The sequence below is a fragment of the Hyla sarda genome, chromosome 2 (assembly GCF_029499605.1).
Source record: "Hyla sarda isolate aHylSar1 chromosome 2, aHylSar1.hap1, whole genome shotgun sequence".
Taxonomy (NCBI): Eukaryota; Metazoa; Chordata; class Amphibia; order Anura; family Hylidae; genus Hyla; species Hyla sarda.
Genome location: NC_079190.1, coordinates 219,341,775 through 219,361,338, shown reverse-complemented (window position 1 = coordinate 219,361,338; position 19,564 = coordinate 219,341,775). Strand labels below are relative to the sequence as shown.

At 41.9% G+C, this 19,564-nt stretch overlaps 1 protein-coding gene across 2 annotated transcripts in view; it reads left to right on the top strand.

Annotated features, from left to right (window-relative positions):
• ZZEF1 (zinc finger ZZ-type and EF-hand domain containing 1) overlaps positions 1 to 19,564 on the top strand; it is a 192,308-nt gene that overhangs the window by 111,203 nt on the left and 61,541 nt on the right. For both annotated transcript variants that reach the window (XM_056556404.1, XM_056556405.1), the window contains exons 27-36: positions 811 to 890; positions 1,020 to 1,095; positions 6,956 to 7,427; positions 7,775 to 7,939; positions 9,539 to 9,658; positions 11,448 to 11,609; positions 14,088 to 14,217; positions 15,093 to 15,231; positions 15,364 to 15,529; positions 17,685 to 17,947. In XM_056556404.1, the coding sequence (XP_056412379.1) occupies positions 811 to 890; positions 1,020 to 1,095; positions 6,956 to 7,427; positions 7,775 to 7,939; positions 9,539 to 9,658; positions 11,448 to 11,609; positions 14,088 to 14,217; positions 15,093 to 15,231; positions 15,364 to 15,529; positions 17,685 to 17,947 (1,773 nt within the window). The remainder of the gene's footprint in view (positions 1 to 810; positions 891 to 1,019; positions 1,096 to 6,955; positions 7,428 to 7,774; positions 7,940 to 9,538; positions 9,659 to 11,447; positions 11,610 to 14,087; positions 14,218 to 15,092; positions 15,232 to 15,363; positions 15,530 to 17,684; positions 17,948 to 19,564) is intronic.

The following is a 19,564-nucleotide window of genomic DNA, read 5'->3' as shown; positions in this document are numbered from 1 at the left end:
TAACTATTTGTTTATACCTTGAGGTCTGATTAATTTATTTCTTATTTATTGGAGGCATAATTAATCTTACCAGACCACTTTCTTCCATTACTTCATGGGGTCCAGTTTTTGTCACTTACTTGCCCATTTTTTAGGGGCTTTCAGCAGTGGAAAGGGGTCAACATGGATACTTTGATCAGTCTTAAGCTACATCACCTTATACCCACTTAACTGCATTGCACAGTGTGTTCTGACACCATTCTGTCATAGCGATTTTTATTTATTTATTTTGCACTTTGCTTCCCATGTACACCAATGCCCTGCCTTTTTTTTTATTTTTTTATACTCTAGTCTTCACAATTTGGCCCCTTACACTTGCCCATCTACCTGCTTCCAACATAAGCTTAAAAAAATCTACTGTTCATTTGCTCCCCAATATATCCCTCTCCTTGACAGACTCCATTGTCCAAAGATAATTTATGTTATTTACATGCCTCACTAGTGATTTTTATGGCCTTATCTTATGGCCGATCTGTGTTTTATATTTTGCTCAAGTTGAGTTTACAGTTTTCAGCTATTGCTAGGAATTTGCCCTCAATACATCCCCATGTTTAACAAAACTTTAAAGAGTTATCTCATAAAGGCAGCCTCTTTTCATATGCCATCTTATTGCGTATAAATAGTCAAAAAAGCTGATCACCCTGGATTTTTTTAAGCTAGACCTAGCCATAAATGTATTGTCTGGCCAGTTTCTTTACTATACCCTCTTATTGTGTATCGATGGTTGACAAAATAATCACGGTTTATATTTTTTAAAATTTTTTGTTACAGTTCTCAGTGGTGGCACTCTTGGTTTAAGTGAGGAATTTACACAGGTGTATGCGCTGGCAGATGGGATAAGAATATGGATGGTAAGGATTTATATTGGTTTTTTGGAGGTGTTATGTACTTTATTCTATGATTTCAGTAGTGCTAAGATTTCAAGCCCTTTAATCATGTTTAATCTTTTATGTGGATATTTTATTTTATTACTTGTACAGCTAGAAATGAAACAGAAATCTCTGCATATTGGTGGAAGTGAAAAACCTGGAGTAGAAATTAACCCTGACACCTTAGGTAAGCAGCATATTTAATAAGATACTACTTGGTAAAATCTTCTGCATCATATATTACAAGAAGGAACCAATCTATTCAATGTGCAGTTTTCTCTCAGGTTACAATACTTTCAACATAAAATGGTCTTTCTTGGACCACTGTAACTTAAACCCTACTCTGTATACAATGCTACAGAGAGTTTTGATCTGTAACATGTGTGAATGGCTTTATGATCGATCTATCCAACCAGCATGGACATTTAACTGCTAAAATCCCTGTGATGCACTGACTGTCTGAAGGCACCTCCCTACATTACAGTGCTATATATACTGTATGGCTCTATACATTGACAAGAATGAGCTGCTCCAAGTAAGGGCAGCACCTTGTTCTTTTTCTGGTACACTATGGGGGAGAATTATTATCCTGATCACTGTATCAAAATACATTGTATCAAATGTATCAAAAGTTGCATGCTGTTTCATAAATGTTGCGCACAAACTTCCCATCACCTATTTAGATTGTATTACTGCCTGGGTCGACATGGTCTGCGTTGATGCAATTTGTTTGTGACTTTTCAGGAAAAGTCGCAGTTGATCAATTAATGACCACTGCATTTTGTGCTCTATTATAGACCAGTATGATTGTTGGGAAGAGAAAAGCTCTAAATCAAAAGTCGCAAAAAAGCCTCAAATAAACTGACATAGACTTTCTGAGACACAAATTTAGACCATCTCAAACATATTGGTTATATGCTATTAATCTTTCTTCAGTTCTTTGGTTCATTTTCTTCTATTTTTCCTACTTAACACTGTTGGTAGGATTCTGCTCCTTTAACCCCTTAATGAGACAGGACGCAAATGTACGTCCTGGTGAGGTGGTACTTAACGCACCAGGATGTACATTTACGTCCTATACATAACCGAGAGCATCAGAGCGATGCACGGGTCATGCGCGGCAGGTCCCAGCTGCTGATAGTGGCAGGTCCCCGCTGCAATCGCGCGGATGTCCGCAATTAACCCCTCAGATGCCATGATCAATACAGATCACGGCATCTGCAGCATTACGGACACTAAAATGAATGATTGGATCATCCGCAGCACTGCCGCAGCAATCAGATTATCCAGAACGGTAGACGGAGATCCCCTCACCTGCCTCCGTTGCCTTCCACGGGTCTTCTGCTCTGGTCTGCGAACAGACTAGAGCAGAAGACGACCGATAACACTGATCAGTGCTAAGCCCTATGCATAGCACTGAACAGTATTAGCAATCAAATGATTGTGATAAATAGTCCCCTATGGGGACTATTAAAGTGTAAAAATAAATGTCAAAAAAGTTTTTATATATATTTATAAAATGTAATCTACATATTTGGTATCGCCGCATGCGGCGTGAACGTTTAAAAAAAAAAAAAAAAAAAAAGCCAAAATTGCGGCTTTTTTTTTTTTTTTTTATAACCTTTTATTCCAAATTTTTTTAAATAAAAAATGTATTACAAGTTTTATATAAGCAAATATGATATCAATAAAAAGTACAGATCACGGCGCAAAAAATGAGCCCTCATACCGCCGCTTATACGGAAAAATGAAAGTTATAGGCCTTCGAAATAGGGGGATTTTAAACGTACTAATTTGGTTAAAAAGTTTACAATTTTTTTTTTTAAGCGCAACAATAATAGAAAAGTATGTAATCATGGGTATCATTTAAACTGTATTCACCCAAAGAATAAAGAACACATGTCAATTTTACCGTAAATTGTACAGCGTGAAAGAGAAACCTTTCAAAATTAGCAAAATTGCGGTTTTATTTTTAATTTCCCCACACATATTGTATTATTTTGGTTGTGCCATACATTTTATGGTAAAGTGAGTGATGGCATTACAACGGACAACTGGTCGCGCAAAAAACAAGCCCTCATACTAGTCTGTGGACGAAAATATAAAATAGTTATGCTTTTTTGAAGGCAAGGAGGAAAAAACAAAAAAACTTAAAAATAAAATTGTCTGAGTCCTTAAGGCCCAAATGGGCAGAGTCCTTAAGGGGTTAATCAGTTGGTTGTATAAGTTGCTTAACATTGGACTGCAATCGTCAGATATTGATATCAATATTATAGCTCTGGAAAGCTCCTTTAGATGGGTTTTCTTTGTAGAGACATTCTATATTGCTAGGATATCAGGTTGCAAGGAGGAGAAAGCTGAGAGCCAACATAAAACAATGTAAGGCTACTTTCACACTGCCGCTGAGCTCTGCCACAAACGTCTGATTAGGCTCTTTTATTTTTATTTACTTATTTATTTTTTGCCTTTAACTGCCGTTAGTGTGACAGAGTCCAATGGGAGGCATAACTGGCATGGATGGGATTCTCTGACATCCGTTATTGTGGCCGTTATTCCACCAGAAGATAGCGGGAGAAAATGACATTGCAAGCACTAATCTTTCTCCCGCTATCTTCCAACAGACCGGCTACTGATGGGCAGTAGTGTGAAAGGAGCCTTACATCACTTTTTTAGTGCTGTTTCCATTTTAATCTAGCAGGCAGCCTGAGCCGTAACCACCACTGATCTTACAATGAAGGCCTATTCTAGTGGTATTAAAGGGGTATTCCAGGCCAAAACTTTTTTTTATATATCAACTGGCTCCGGAAAGTTAAACAGATTTGTAAATTACTTCTATAAAAAAATCTTAATCCTTCCAATAGTTATTAGCTTCTGAAGTTGAGTTGTTGTTTTCTGTCTAACTGCTCTCTGATGACTCACGTCCCGGGAGCTGTGCAGTTCCGATGGGGATATTCTCCCATCATGCACAGCTCCCATGACGTGACATCATCATTGAGCAGTTAGACAGAAAACTTCACAAGCTAATTACTTCTATAAAAAAAATCTTAATCCTTCCAATAGTTATTAGCTTCTGAAGTTTTCTGTCTAACTGCTCAATGATGATGTCACGTCCCGGGAGCTGTGCATGATGGGAGAATATCCCCATCGGAACTGCACAGCTCCCGGGACGTGAGTCATCAGAGAGCAGTTAGACAGAAAACAACAACTCAACTTCAGAAGCTAATAACTATTGGAAGGATTAAGATTTTTTAATAGAAGTAATTTACAAGTCTGTTTAACTTTCCGGAGCCAGTTGATATATAAAAAAAAAAAAGGGCTTGCCTGGAATACCCCTTTAAATCATTTGCTCTCCTAAGATAACCCAGTTAACTCATGTCTGCCCATTACTTAAGTGTTTACTTACCTTAATGGTGCATTCTCCCTGCTCTGCTTATGACTTTCTGAATCCACTGCAGTGTGTTTGCAACTTCAGAAACAGTGCAGTGTGTCATAAGAGTAAGGAAACTGAGGACGGAATAGGCGAGGTGTATATGCTGTATATTGTCTTTTTACACACCCTGCAAGCTACAAAAAAATGAACTTGAATACTCCTTAAAGGTATGTTCACAAGGGTGGATCACCTGCGAAATTTCCACAGCGTATTTGCTGGGAAAATCCACAACAGATATTGCTACCATTGACTTCCATGGGTCAGCAGAAAATCCGCAATTGAGACAGATTTTGCAGCACATACACTGCGGAAATTCTGCAGGTAATCTGCTCTTGTGAACATGCCCTTAGGTTACTTCACCTGTGCCTATTTTCTGCTGCAGATTTGCTGTAGCAGAGTTTGCTACCCATTGAAGGCAATAGGAAGCAAAATTTGCAGCAAAAATACTCACGATTGAACGACCGATGAGGGTATGTTCACACATACTGATGTCTAGCGAGTTTACCACTACGGGAAGTCAACATAATCTGCTGTGGATTTACTGAGGCGGAAACATTTTCTGTGGCTACATCAGACATCAGGAAACTCACTACATATCCGCACATGTGAACGCACCCTAAAAGCAGATCTACAAACCCCCCTTCCCCCAGCTATAACTGTACGGAGATGAATTTTCCCTCAGTATATGTGAGATTGTTACGTGACAATTACTCACTAGTGGTTAGCTTGCATCATATAATCTTTGTGTCCTTGCTGTAATGAAAATTTGTGCTGAATGCACTGTACTAAGTGGTGGATGCCAGCCAGCTATATTGTGTGTGGGCTGCCTTAGTCATCATGCTCAGTGGAGCTTAAGTCGCTTTGACAATGTTATTTTCCTTCTTTTCCACTTGAAGTAGCCATAGGGTGTAAATCGTGTCAGTTTTAAACAAATGTATTTACTCTCAACATGGGAACATTAACCTGAAGGGATTTTGTTCCCCGTTTTTATTTTATATTCACTTTACCACAAAAGAAAACTGGCTGTCATTGACTTGTTTTCAACTTTACTGCCTAAATAATAGGTAATATGCACTAAGGGAGCACTAAGATAACACATCCTAGATCTGAGTGAATGAACTAATCGTATGAAATACTTTCGTCTTTACACAGTTGAATGTGCTGACAACAAAATCACACAAAAATGATCAATGGAAATCAAATTTTCAACCCATGGAGGTCTGGATATGGAGTCACACTCAAAATTAAAGTGGAAAACCACACTACAGGCTGATCCAACTTTGATGTAATGTCCTTAAAACAAGTCAAAATGAGGCTCAGTAGTGTGTGTGGCCTCCAAGTGCCCGTATGACCTCCCTACAACGCCTGGGCATGCTCCTGATGAGGTGGCGGATGTCCCCTGAGGGATGTCCTCCCAGACCTGGACTAAAGCATCCTCCAACTCCTGGACAGTCTGTGGTGCAACGTGGCGTTGATGGATGAAGCGAGACATGATGTCCCAGATGTGCTGAATTGGATTCAGGTCTGGGGAACAGGCGGGCCAGTCCATAGCATCAATACCTTCCTCTTTCAGGAACTGCTGACACACTCCAGCCACATGAGGTCTAGCATCGTCTTGCATTAGGAGGCACCCAGGGCCAACCCCACTTGTATATGTTCTCACAAGGGGTCTGAGGATCTCATCTCTGTATCTAATGGCAGTCGGGCTACCTCTGGTAAGCACATGGAGGACTGTGCGGCCCTCCAAAAGAAATGCCACCCCACACCATTTCTGACCCACCGCCAAACCGGTCATGCTGGAGGATGTTGCAGGCAGCAGAACGTTCTCCACGGCGTCTCCAGACTCTGTCACATGTGCTCAGTGTTAACCTGCTTTAATCTTTGAAGAGCACAGGGCGCCAGTGGCGAATTTGCCAATCTTGGTGTCCTGCACGGTGTTGGGTTATAAGCACAACCCCCACTTGTGGACGTTGGGCCCTCATACCACCCTCATGGAGTCTGTTTCTGACCGTTTGAGTGGATACGTGCACATTTGTTGCCTGCTGGAGGTCATTTTGCAGGGCTCTGCGCCTTGCACAAAGGCGTAGGTTGAGGACCTGCTGCTGGGTTGTTGCCCTCCTACGGCCTCCTCACATCTCATGATGTACCGGCCTATCTCCTGGTAGAACCTCCATGCTCTGGACACTACGCTGACAGACACAGCAAACCTTCTTGCCACAGCTCACATTGATGTGCCATCCTGGATGAGCTGCACTACCTGAGCCACTTGTGTGGGTTGTAGACTCTTTCTCATACTACCACTAGAGTAAAAAGAATCACCAGCATTAAAAAGTGACCAAAACATCAGCCAGGAAGCATAGGAACTGAGAAGTGGTCTGTGGTCAACACATGCAGAACCACTCCTTTATTGGGGGTGTCTTGCTAATTGCCTATAATTTCCACCTGTTGTCTGTTCCATTTGCACGACAGCATGTGAAGTTGATTGTCAATCACTGTTGCTTCCAGAGTGGACAGTGTGATTTCATAGAAATGTGATTGACTTGGAGTTACATTGTGTTGTTTTAAGTTAGATTTTTTTGAGCAGTGTATAAGTATGTGATATGATTTTCTCTTTCAGCGAAACAGTGCATTGAGAAGTGTCTCCTACTCTTGAGCTTTATACCTACATCAAGGCCTCCATTAGACAGCTGTATTTCCACAGATGAAGACTTGTACAGTCAGAGAAAGGGGTCAATTGTGGAGGCAGATTTTCAAGCTGCAAGTGCCTCACCCATTAATGCCTCTCCTGAAGCTGCTCATCCTGGTCTGATAGGGAAGTTTCAAGTGCCTGACCTGGACTCTCACAAAAAGCAAGAATCAGACCCCTGTAAATATGACACCCCGGTAGGCACCCAGATGAAAACATCAGAAGACTCTGCCTCTCCTCCCCCTACTCCTACTCGTAAGGTCCCTTTTAGTCGGACAAGGCTACGGCTGCTCTCATTCCGCTCCATGGAAGAAGCAAAAGTGTTGCCATCTGTAAAGGAAAAGTATCCCATTGTGAAGAACATCTTAGATTTTGTAAAGGATCCAACAATTTCCCATGAAAGGTAAAGACTGAAAATGTTTCTTCACATTTGTTATTTTTAGACCTTAAGGCTTTTAGCAGAAGGTATTATGAAAAATGCCAGTGTAAAGTGATCAAAGCAGATCACTCATCCATATAAATGTGTTCTAATTATCCTTTTATGAGGAAGAAATGTCTAATATGGGAGCGCCTACAACACTGAAAAGTGAAGCTGATGTAGGTGTAAAAGACTGCAATGAGGGGGATAGGAATTATTAAAAAGTTATCTTCAAAACAAAAGCTTTGTTAGTAGCTTTGTTAGTTAATGTGTCTTACTTCATCTTACATATATACGGGCTGTACAAAGTATTTTTTGTTTCCTTCCTCAAGTGTTCTGCAGGTCCTCTCTCTCAGAAGAGCCCAGGCTGAAAGCATTCTCAAGGTGCTCAAAACAATTCAGGAATGTCTGGATACACTGGGGCAACCTCATTTTTTTCAGCCCCCTTGTGTACTCTTCTTACTGGAGCTGCTTGCATGCCAGAACGACTTCACTAAGTAAGTGCAGCACTGTGTATTGTGATGCCCTACACTGGTGTTTCCCAACCAACGTTTCGTGAAACCTAGGTAGTGATTTCCCCACCAGTTATAAGTAGTGGTGCATTGTTCAGGTTCACAATTAAAAATTTTATATTGGCCAATAATTGTTCGTTTTCATCTATGGTGCCTCAAGCTGGGACATAAAAATGTAGCTGGCAATAATAAAAATGTAGTGCGTGTGTGTGTTTCACCTTTTTTTCTTAATTTTTTTCATTTTTTTAGGTAGTACTACTACTCCCAGCATGGAACACACTGTTCCATGATGGGAGTAGTAGTACCTGTACTAATTGACAGATCACTCCTTGTGATCCTCCTGTATAATGTATAGATGCGGCCGGCCGCTCTTCTATGGTCCCCTGCACTGCCGTATATATACACATATTCCTATTTCCCACAGAGAGCTGTGATTGGCCAGATGGTTCCAGCCCTATGGGAAATATGAAAATGTGTGTGTGTATATATATATATATATATATATATATATAATACATATATACACACGTCAGTGCAGGAGACCATAGAAGAGCGGCGGCCCACATCTATACATTATACAGGAGGATCACAGCGGGTGTCAGGAGTTACCTCCACTGTGATCTTTCCTTCACTGCAGGTACTACAGCTCCCAACATGGAGCACACTCTGCTCCATGCTGAGACCTGTAGTACCTGCATTAATAGACAGATCGCAACAGGCGTCAGAAGTTACACTCGCTGCGATCTGTCTATTAATGCAGATACTACAGGTCCCAGCATGGAGCAGAGTGTGCTCCATGTTGGGAGTAGTAGTACCTGGAGGTGAGAACAGATCACAGCGGGTATCACTACTGACACCCGCTGTGATCGTCCTGTCTATTGCAGAGATGGAGCAGCTTTCTCCTGCGCTCGCATCTCTGCACTATACTCCGGCCGGCCACTCACTCATTCATATTTCCCACAGAGTTATGATTGGCTGCAACCATCCGGCCAATCACCACTCTGGGCGGAAAATATGAATGAGTGAGGTTCTATTCACATCACTGGCTGGAGTATAGTGCAGAGATGTGAGCGCTGTATAGAGCCGCTCGCATCTCTGCTATATTATGGACGATTGCATCGGGTGTCACGACTGACACCCGGGGTGATTATATCTATTAGTACAGGTGCTACTACTCCCATCATGGAACAGTCTGTTCCATGCTGGGAGAAGTAGTACTACCTAAAAAATTTAACATTTATATTTCGTTAAATAAATAACACAGAAAAAAATTTCCACACAAATGAAAAAAAGCCAGAAAAAAAGCCAGAAAAAAAGCCAGACGCAGGAAATTGCACTGGCGTTTTTTCAGGTGTTTTTTTGTCAACCCAAAAACGCAGGACAAAAAAACAAGTAGAAACTTAGCCTAACTCCTATTCAAAACATATGCATGTTAGGCCGTGGCAATCATACATTTGTGTTGTGGGACTGGGAGAGATCACTGTTGTCCAACAGCTATCTACTGTGCATGACCAGTTTAGGAACCATTCACAAATGACACAAAAGGCTACAAAAATAATTTCTTCTCCTTTCTTAACTTTAAAGTTATTTTGGTCACTTGGAAGGCTGTGGTACAGAACTACATGGAGAAGTCCGGGAGTCCTACTACAGGCTTGTAGTTCTCTTAGTTAATGCTGTAAAAGGTTTTAACAACCTCAATGACAGGTATGTAATAGCCTTAAAAGTGTGATACAATATTTTATTCATTGTCCTATTCCAACAATGGAAATGATGAACTTCCATTTGTCCGATCTTCTGTTCTCGCTGGTCAGTACTGACCTGTGAAATTTCCCACTAAGGTCTGTTCACAAGTACTGTATCCTGTGCAGGGTTTGAAGCTGCAAATTTAAAGGTGTGTTCAGTCATTTAGTTTACATTGAAATAAGCAGCATAAAATCTGCAGCTACAAATACTGCACATCAAATATGTGCAGCATACTGTATGTGTACCTGTACCCCAAATGAACATGTATTGCCACAGACCTGGGGCAAGATTATAGGACATTGTAGGTTTTTTTTTTTCTTCATTAATAGAGATGAGCAAATCAATTTAGAAAAAATCACTTTTTCCCAAAAACGTGATTCTGTTCATTCACAACTTTTAAGTTTTCTCTCAAAATGGTGTCTGTTACTACTAGCCCTACAGAGCTATATATCTCCTGTGTTACCTCTCATGTTCCATACTCTGCTGAAACCTAGGAGACCCCTCGGAGGGTGAGACTGAATTGAATTCTCACAAATTGGACCCACAACAAATTTCGGGAAATGTGCTCCTCTCTATTCATGAATAATAAACAGTGAGTTGTTGTAGTGGAATTAGGTGATATAAAAAGCTTTTGGATACAGTTAATGTAAAAGCAAGGTTTAACAGTTAAAGAAATTAAAGTAAATGTTTTTTTCTTTTTTTTTTCAAAGGTTATTTTGCTTTTTTATTTGTGATATTTATTTTTTTTACCTTTATTATTTAATACCGTATATACTCGAGTATAAGCCAACCCGAATATAAGCCGAGGCCCCTAATTTCACCCCAAAAACCCAGGAAAAGTTATTGACTCGACTATATAAGCCTAGGGTGGGAAATACATCATCCTCCATGTAATCATCCAGACCCCCATCATCATACCTCCCCCCCCCCCCCCTTCATCATCACCACCTGTCAATCCCTTCATCAATGGTCTTCAACCTGCGGACCTCCAAATGTTGCAAAACTACAACTCCCAGCATCCCCGGACAGCCATCATCCATCCCCGGACAGCCTCATCCAGACACCCCCTTTAGTTTTCTACTCACCTCCCCTCGGTAGGAAGGAAGGGTGAGCTGGTCTGGGCCATCTATGCTGCAGGGACCGTCCGGTGGGGAGGGTTAGTCGTTCCCAGCTGTCCATCTTCACCGGGAGGCCCTCTTCTCCGCTCCGGCCCCGGACTAGTGACGTTGCCTTGACAACGACGCACAGGGACGTTCTTGCGCGTCCCTGTGCGTCGTCAAGGCAACATTACTAGTCCGGGGCAGGCCCGGAGCGCAGAGAAGAGGGCCCCCCGGGGGAAAATGGACAGCCCGGAACAACTAACCCTCCCCACCGGACGTTCCCCACAACATAGATGGCCCAGACCAGCTCACTCTTCCTTCCCACCGAGGGCAGTTGAGTGTAAAACTAAAGGGGGTGTCTGGATGATGACGAAGGCCGCAGTGGTCTTCAAGCTGTGGACCTCCAGAGGATTCAAAACTACAACTCCCAGCGGGCATGCTGGGAGTTGTAGTTTTGCAACATCTAGAGGGCCGCAGGTTTAAGACCACTGAGAAGGGATTGACATGCGGAGAGTTGACTCGAGTATAAGCCGAGAGGGGCGTTTTCAGGTCGAAAAATCGTGCTGAAAAACTCTGCTTATACTCGAGTATATATGGTATTCCATATTAATAATGGGTATGTAAAACAATGCTCCCCCTTGTCTGTTTAGGTCACTCCTTCCAGCGTTATCGTGTGTGCAGACAACTCTCTTGCACATGTTAGACATGAGCTGGGAGCCACAAGATCTGCAATTCTTTCAAAGTATTGATCTTCCAGAACTTCTGCTGTCAATGTCTCAGGAGAACATCAGTACTCATGACAGCATTGTGAGGTGAGAAATAGGTTTTTCTTCTCTAGAACAAGTCATGTTTTGAATAACAGTATCGAGATCCAAAAACTGGAATCACTAGAATAACTGCAATATCGAAAAATAAATGGATTAAGATTTTAAGTGTTATTCCAGTTTTAATTAGAAACCTGACAAAGACGTTCTGTGTGTGTGTAAAATATCAAGCTACTTCATATTCACCTCTCTGAATCCAATCCTGGGACAGTCCTACAGTCCTGCTCTTCACTTACCCAGATGACACACTTTCTCAGCTTTCCTGATGACTTTTATGGACCTACTGAGTTGGCCTCAGTGTGTTGGGAACATCATCAGCATTGCTGGGAGCGCAGGACTGGAATGGACCCGAGTGCTGAACTGGGAGAGGAGAGTATGTGGTAGTTTATTGTACACATGTAGAACACTGTAGTTAGGCTTTTAATTCATTAAATATTAGGATATCAGTTCAAATCTGGGCCCTTTTTCTGTGAATGACAGGTGTAAAAAACATTGGGGAACCTTTGTTTTCATAGTAGATTTAATGAGCACTACAAGCTAGGGGTCTTCATCAAACACTCATACAAAATTGACCATAGAGTGCAAAAGGGAAATAAGATTGCAAGTCCAATTAGAGGCTGGGACAGATATAATTAGTCTGTTTCTGTTTTAAGCATTTGGAATATATTGCTGCTATATAACCGGATATGCCATTAAAGGGGTACTCTGCTGCCCCAGCATTCTGAACATTTTTGTTCCGAATACTTGGAGCGGGCAGAAGCTGGTAATGGCCGACATCCGCGATCATGTGGATGTCCGCCATTAACCCATCAGATGCTGTGATCAGTACAGATCACAGCATCTGCGGCAGTGCGCATGTTAAAATAGATGATCGACCGCAGCGCTACGTGGGGATCCGATCATCTGTAATGGCGGACGGTGGTCCCCTCACCTGCCTTCGTCCGTCTCCCGGCGTCTCCTGCTCTGGTCTGAGATCGAGCAGACCAGAGCAGAAGATAGCCGATAATAAGGATCAGTGCTATGTCCTATACATAGAACAGATCAGTATTAGCAATCAAATGATTGCTATAGATAGTTCCCCATGGGAAAAATCCCCTCCCCCCCCCCCCCCAAAACAAGAAAATTGTCAGTTTTTCCCATTTTACCCCCAAAAAGCGTAAACAATTTTTTTTTAAATATATTTGCTATTGCCGTGTGTGTAAATGTCCATACTATCAAAATATAATGTTAATGGTCCCGTACGGTGAACGGCGTTAATGTAAAAAATAAAGTCCAAGAATGCTGCTTTTTAGTCCAAGAAAACTAAATCTAAAAGTTTTTTATATATATATATATATATATATATATATATATATATATATATGCATGCAAATGTGGTATCGAAAGTACAGATGACGGTGCAAAAAAACAGCCCTCATACTGCCCTATATAGGGAAAAATGAAAAAGTTATAGGTGGTCAAAATAGGGTGATTTTAGATTACTGATTTTGTACAAAAAATTTTTTTGTTTTTTTAAGCGGTACAAAAATATAAAAGTATCTAGCCATGGGTATCATTTTAATCGTATTGTCCCACAGAATAAAGAACACATGTAATTTTTACTGTAAAGTGTATAGTGTGAAAACGAAACCCTCCAAAATGTGCAAAATTTTGGTTTTCATCAAAATTTCCTCCCTAAAAAAATATATTTTTGGGGTTTGCCATACATTTTATGGTAAATTGAGGTTTCATTACAAAGTACAATTGGGTCTTATATGGGTCTGTAGATGGAAATATAAAAGTGTTATGGATTTTAGGAGAGGAGGAAAAAACGAAAACGCAAAAATAAAATCGGCCTCTTCCTTAAAGGGGTACTCCGCCCCTAGACATCTTATGCCCTATCCAAAGGATAGGGGATAAGATGTCAGATCGCCGCGGTGCCGCTGCTGGGGAGCCCCGGGATCCCCGCTGTGGCACTGCGGTATCATTACAGCACAGAGCGAGTTCGCTCTGCACGTAATGACAGGCAATACAATGGCCGGAGCATCGTTACGTCACAGCTCCGCCCCTCGTGACATCACGGTCCGCCCCTTTCAATACAAGTCTATGGGAGGGAGCGCGGCGGTCGTCACGCCCCCTGCCATAGACTTGCATTAAGGGGACGTGCTGTGATGTCACGAGGGGCGGAGCCATGACATCACGTGGCTCCGTCCCCTGTATCGCCCGTCATTACGCACAGAGCAAACTCTCTCTGTGCTGTAATGATAGCGGGGTGCCGCAGCGGGGATACCAGGGCTCCCCAGCAGCGGCACCGTGGCGATCTAACATCTTATCCCCTATCCTTTGGATAGGGGATAAGATGTCTAGGGGCGGAGTACCCCTTTAAGGTTAAAATGGGCTTGGTCCTTAAGGGGTTAACCAGTGTTGTTTTGTTTTGATTATTTTTGGAACATAAACTGTCTGTTTAAATGTCCTCTTTCCTATCAGTCAATGGGAGGAAGAAGATGAGAGAGCAGATTACAGACAGAACCTTTTGTGGTTAGAAGAATGCAAAGATGGAATGTTTGAAACTTGGTATGAAAAGATAAGTCAGGCTGAGCCAGATGTGAGGAGAAAGGTAAGTCATTTTTGTCTTTTCTAGTATATTGCATTACAGTTTATTCATCAGAATTATAAGCAGCAGAGCACCTATTCCTTAGTCTCTCTCTCTCTTTTCTTCAGCATGTGGTTATAACCTGTAATATATGCAATTGCCTGATGCTCATTCCTCCTGCTGGATGTGGACTGTCAGTGGGAGCTATTTTCTCTCCAAAGATGTTTGACTGGGTTTAAGTCAGGGCTCTGGTTGGGCCCCTTAAAGACAATTCAGAGTTGTCCTTACGCCAATCCTGTGTTGTCTTGGCTGTGTGCCTTGGGTTATTGTCTTGTTTGATGTGTGGATGAAACCTTTGGCCCGGTCTGGGTCTAGCGCACTTTTGATCAGGTTTTCATTAAGAATATCTCTGTATTATGCACTAATTTAGCTTTCCCTCAACCCTGACCAATCTTTCTGTCCCAGCTTCTAAAAAAAAAAAAAAAAATCCACAGCATTATGCAGTCACCACCATGTTTTAGGCATGGTATTGAGTGCAGTGCCTAGTTTTCTTCAGACATGAGGCATAGAATTGAGGCCAAAAGCTTCAGTCTTGTTTCTCATAGTCTGAGAGTCCTTTAGGTGTTTGTTTTTTATAAACTCTAGGAGGGTTTTCATGTGTCTCTTACTGCAGAGAGGCTTCCTTTACCAGTTTATTTTCCCATCTGCACACAGACTCTTTGGAACTCAGCCAGAGTTACCATTGGGTTCTTGGTCACATCTCTCAACAAGCCCCTTCTCCCCCAATTACTTTGTCTGGTGGGATGGACAGCTCTAGAAAGAGTTTGGAGACTTTTTGAGTGCTTTGTAAATTTCATGCAGAATGTCTTTTAACCTTTGCTTGCTTTCATTGGTTATAGATGCACATGTTTATCGCGAGATACTGTGACCTGTTGAACGTTGAAATATCCTGTGATGGATGTGATAAAATCGCACCATGGCATCGATACAGATGTTTGCAATGCAATGACATGGATTTATGCAAAACTTGCTTCCTCGGTGAGGTTTTGGCTTTAAGAAAGTTACTTTTTCCGAACACATTGCTTTCATATTTTCTGCTGTGATAAACTTCCTAGACATGTATTAAAGGGTTAAGTATTAGAATTCCTAATAGCTTGTTATGTATTACAGGTGGTGTGAAGCCTGAGGGACACGAGGATGACCATGAAATGGTTAATATGGAATATGCATGTGATCATTGCCAAGGACTTATTATTGGTCACAGAATCAACTGCAATGTATGCGATGACTTTGATCTGTGCTACGGATGCTACGCTGCCATGAGATACTCGGAAGGGTAATGCTACCTTATATTTCTGTTAACAAAGTTGTAATCTTAACAGAAATTTTAAGATTATGTAAGATTATATATTGTTGTTTTTTATTATAATAGTTTTTTCTTATTTATTAGGGTACAATTGCTGGTGCCCCACTGATCTGTAAAATGGATTTAAGTTGCACCCTGAAATCAATTTGTCGCGCAATGTTTTTGCGTGTCTAATGCTCTATTCTTTTTTGGACTCTGGAACATTGCCAATTGCCGAACAATGTTCAGAAGCCCCCATAGCGAATGATTGGATAGTTGGCTGCACATACACAATGTGACCTGTTCATTGCAAAGTATGTTTTATGTCTATATGATACAGATCAATGGGAATCACAGAGGTCGGTCCCCTACCTATCAGCATGTTATTTCCTGTCCTGTGAATAGGGGATAACGTCCTGTGATGAAAATACCCCTTTAAAGGAATTTTCCTAATTTGCTTCTTTTGGCTTTTTCTGCTTTTCTGGCTTGTTTTGCAGTGGCCAGAAGTGGTTGGAAAAGCAGTAAGCAGCCGTATTGGGGAAGTTACTCTTTTTGACTTTTGACTAATGGGAGTTGCGCAAACCACGCAGCTCCTCAAGCCACATTGTTTACATAACTCGTACAACACCTATGAAGTTACAGAAATTGTGAAACTTCTGTGCTTCGGCTGCTTTCAGTTCTGACCACCTCTGACGCTGCAAACGGGCAGGAGGAGCGGAGAAAGCCAGAAGGAGCTAGCTGGGAAAACCCCTTTTAAGTCCATGACTTATTAAGTGTATCAGAGCTCTAGTAAACCATTTAACTGTGCAGGCAGGACTAGGTCAGGACAGGTTTTCATCTTCTGCCTGCAAACAATACTGTATCCATTCACTTGGACAGCATGCAGGAAATCTTGGTAGAAAAGGTACTGATTAAATAAACATGTTAAAATGGAAGACCAATGGGGTTAAAGGAGTTGTCTGGTGAAAATGATCTTATTCCCTATCCACAGCATGGGGAATAAGGATCTGATTGCAGAGGGTCTGACTACTGGAACCTTGTTGTGGTTCTTGGCTTTGGGGTAGAATTAGATTTGGCTCCAAAGGTTATACAACCAGTTAAATATTTGCAGACCATCTGAGGTCATCAATGGCTGAGACACAAGATGGCTGCCACCGTGTGGTCTAGTGAATACAATATATATTCACAAAGACCAGGTACATTAGACACTTAACTAAGCAGTATTACTGGAGACCATATGCATAAACACCCCACAGACCAACCTATTTATTAGGAATTTTGGAAGAGTTATACCCTGATTTCCAATGCACAAATTAACACTACACACCCAAATACTGGCAGAAATAAAGATGTTTAATTAACAAATAACTAACTAAACGTGTTCTAACTAACGGAAAAGGTAGAAGACTTAAAACTGCAGTGTAAAGTAACACCTTTTCAACACTGTCTGTTGGCTATTTGGGTGGATTTTCCTTTAAAGGTACAACTATCATAAATGAAACACACAAAAGAATATAACTGAAAATACTTAGCTTCAGGGAACCTTTACGGCAAGTATGAGAAACAAAGACGGGCATGGCAGTAGCTGCAGTCCTTTGTCTCAGGATCAGGCCCAAACAAGAAGTTGAAAGGGAGCTGGTGTGGTGGTTGTCCAGCGGAAGAAAGAGCGAGTTTGGTCCCTCAGATATGCCTGGGAGACCCCATTTACCTGTGGGACAGACTCCATCCTGCCTTTGTCTAAACTAACTCCATGTGGCTTTCTGGTACAGGATCACTAAATAGACTGCTATAACAAACCTCGACCCAGTTTCCGGAATGGTGCCCCAGAGAGTGCATGTTGTAGACTATACACGCTCCATTCATTTGTACGGATGTGCCGCAGATGCCCGAGTGCTGAAGTGTGTACCAGACCCTTGATTATGTATTTTTGAAAAGGTTTTGCAAAGACTATGGGGGAGATTTATCAAAACTTGTGGAGATGCAAAGTTGCCCATAGCAACCAATCAGATTGCTTCTTTCATTTTTTCACAGGCTTTGTTAAGAATGAAAGAAGTGATCTGATTGGTTGCTATGGGCAACTTTGCCTCTCCACAGGTTTTCATAAATCTTCCCCTATAACTATAATTGTTTTTGTTTCCATTTTCAGCCATTTGCCCAGCCACAGTATCACAATTTATCCAACAGTCACAAGTAAAATCAGTGACCGCCAGCGTCTTATCCAGCCGTACATACACAACTACTCGTGGTTACTCTTCATTGCCCTAGCTCTCTACTCTTCAGACCTGTCCAGTAATGGAGAGAAGGATAGCGAGAAGCTTAGCTCCTCTGTCATTTCCAGTGCTCAGAGTTTGCAGGCAAATTGCACGGATTTAGTTGCAAGTTGTCTTATGAAAGCGCAGAAAGGAAAGGGTAAGCTAGAAGTCTTTTTTTTCCTTGAATGGCTAACTCTTGTTACTCCTTTGTTGTTGTTGTTATTGTTATCATTTTTACTGTTTTCTTACAGTGACATAATCCCTCTGATGTATTGTCCCGACTTGCTACAAACAGCTGCACTTGAAAGGGTATTTTTTGCCTAATAACTCCAGAAAGCAGCATCAGAAACTGTGCCTATTTAGTCCAAAGACCATTTGCCTCTTTCGGGTGTGATGTTGTATAAGAAGGCATAACTCATAATTTGGGGTTCTGTACATGCTACTTGAGTTCCTTCATACCAAACTTGCCCAACCATGCCTTTATTGACCTTGCACTGGGGCACAGTCATGCAGAACAGATAAGGACCAATCTTAAACTGTTCCCAAGTTGGATGGTTACAATTGTCTAAAATGTATTTGTATGCTAAAGCATTAACCCCTTAACGACAATGGACGTCAATGTACATCATGGTGCCATGGGACTTAACGCACCATTACGTACCTTTACACACCGGACCGATGCCCCCGACATGCGCGACAAGTCCCGGCTGCTATCAGCAGCAAGGGACCTGCCGGTAATGGCGGACATCCGCGATCGTGCGGATGTCCACATTAACTCACCAGATGCCGTGATCAATACAGATCACAGCATCTGCGGTAGTGCGGTACTTTAAATGGATGATCGGATCGTGAAAACAAAACCTTCCAAAATTTGCTAAATTGTGGTTTTCTTTTCAATTTTCCCACAAATAATATTTTTTGGGTTGCGCCGTACATTTTATGGTAAAATAAGTGATGTCATTACAAAGTAAAATTGGTGATGCAGGAAACAAGCCCTCATATGGGTCTGTGGATGGAAAGAGTTATGATTTTTCGAAGAAGAGGAAAAAACGAAAATGCAAAAATAAAATTGGCCTGGTCCTTAAAGGGGTACTCCACCCCTAGACATCTTATCCCCTATCCAAAGGATAGGGGATAAGATGTCTGATCGTGAGGGTCCTGCTGCTGGGGACGGGGCGTGACGTCACACAGGGGCGGAGTCGTGACGTCACGAACTTCCGTTCCCGTGGACTGGATCCAGACCCTCCAGTGCTTCCGGACAAGAAACAGGTGGGTGCCGCATGCTATATTGCGGGGGTCCCCGCGATCAGACATCTTATCCCCTATCCTTTGGATAAGGGATAAGATGTCTGGGGGGGGGGGGGAGTACCCCTTTAAGCCCAAAATGGGCCTGGTCCTTAAGGGGTTAAAGGGTTTGTCCAGAGAACAGAAAAGGTACTACTGGAAATTCCGCAGCAGCAGACTCCCATGGATTTCATTGGGATTCTGCTGCACTGTGCAGACAGCAGAATATCCGTGCCAGATGATTTTAGCGTCCGCAAATACATTGAACGTGTTCAATGTTTCTGCAGAACGTGTTCAATGTTTCTGCAGAGTCTGCACAGAAATGCATTGCCGTCTGTGAGGCAGCACATTTCTGAGCGGTCCTAGCTGTCGGTGGATTGTCCGCTCAGAGATTTTTCGTGCGGGCGTTCCACCATGTGAACATAGCTTTAGATTGCAAGACACATTTTCCCATCCAACAATTTTCAGACAGCAATTACTTTGACAGCTA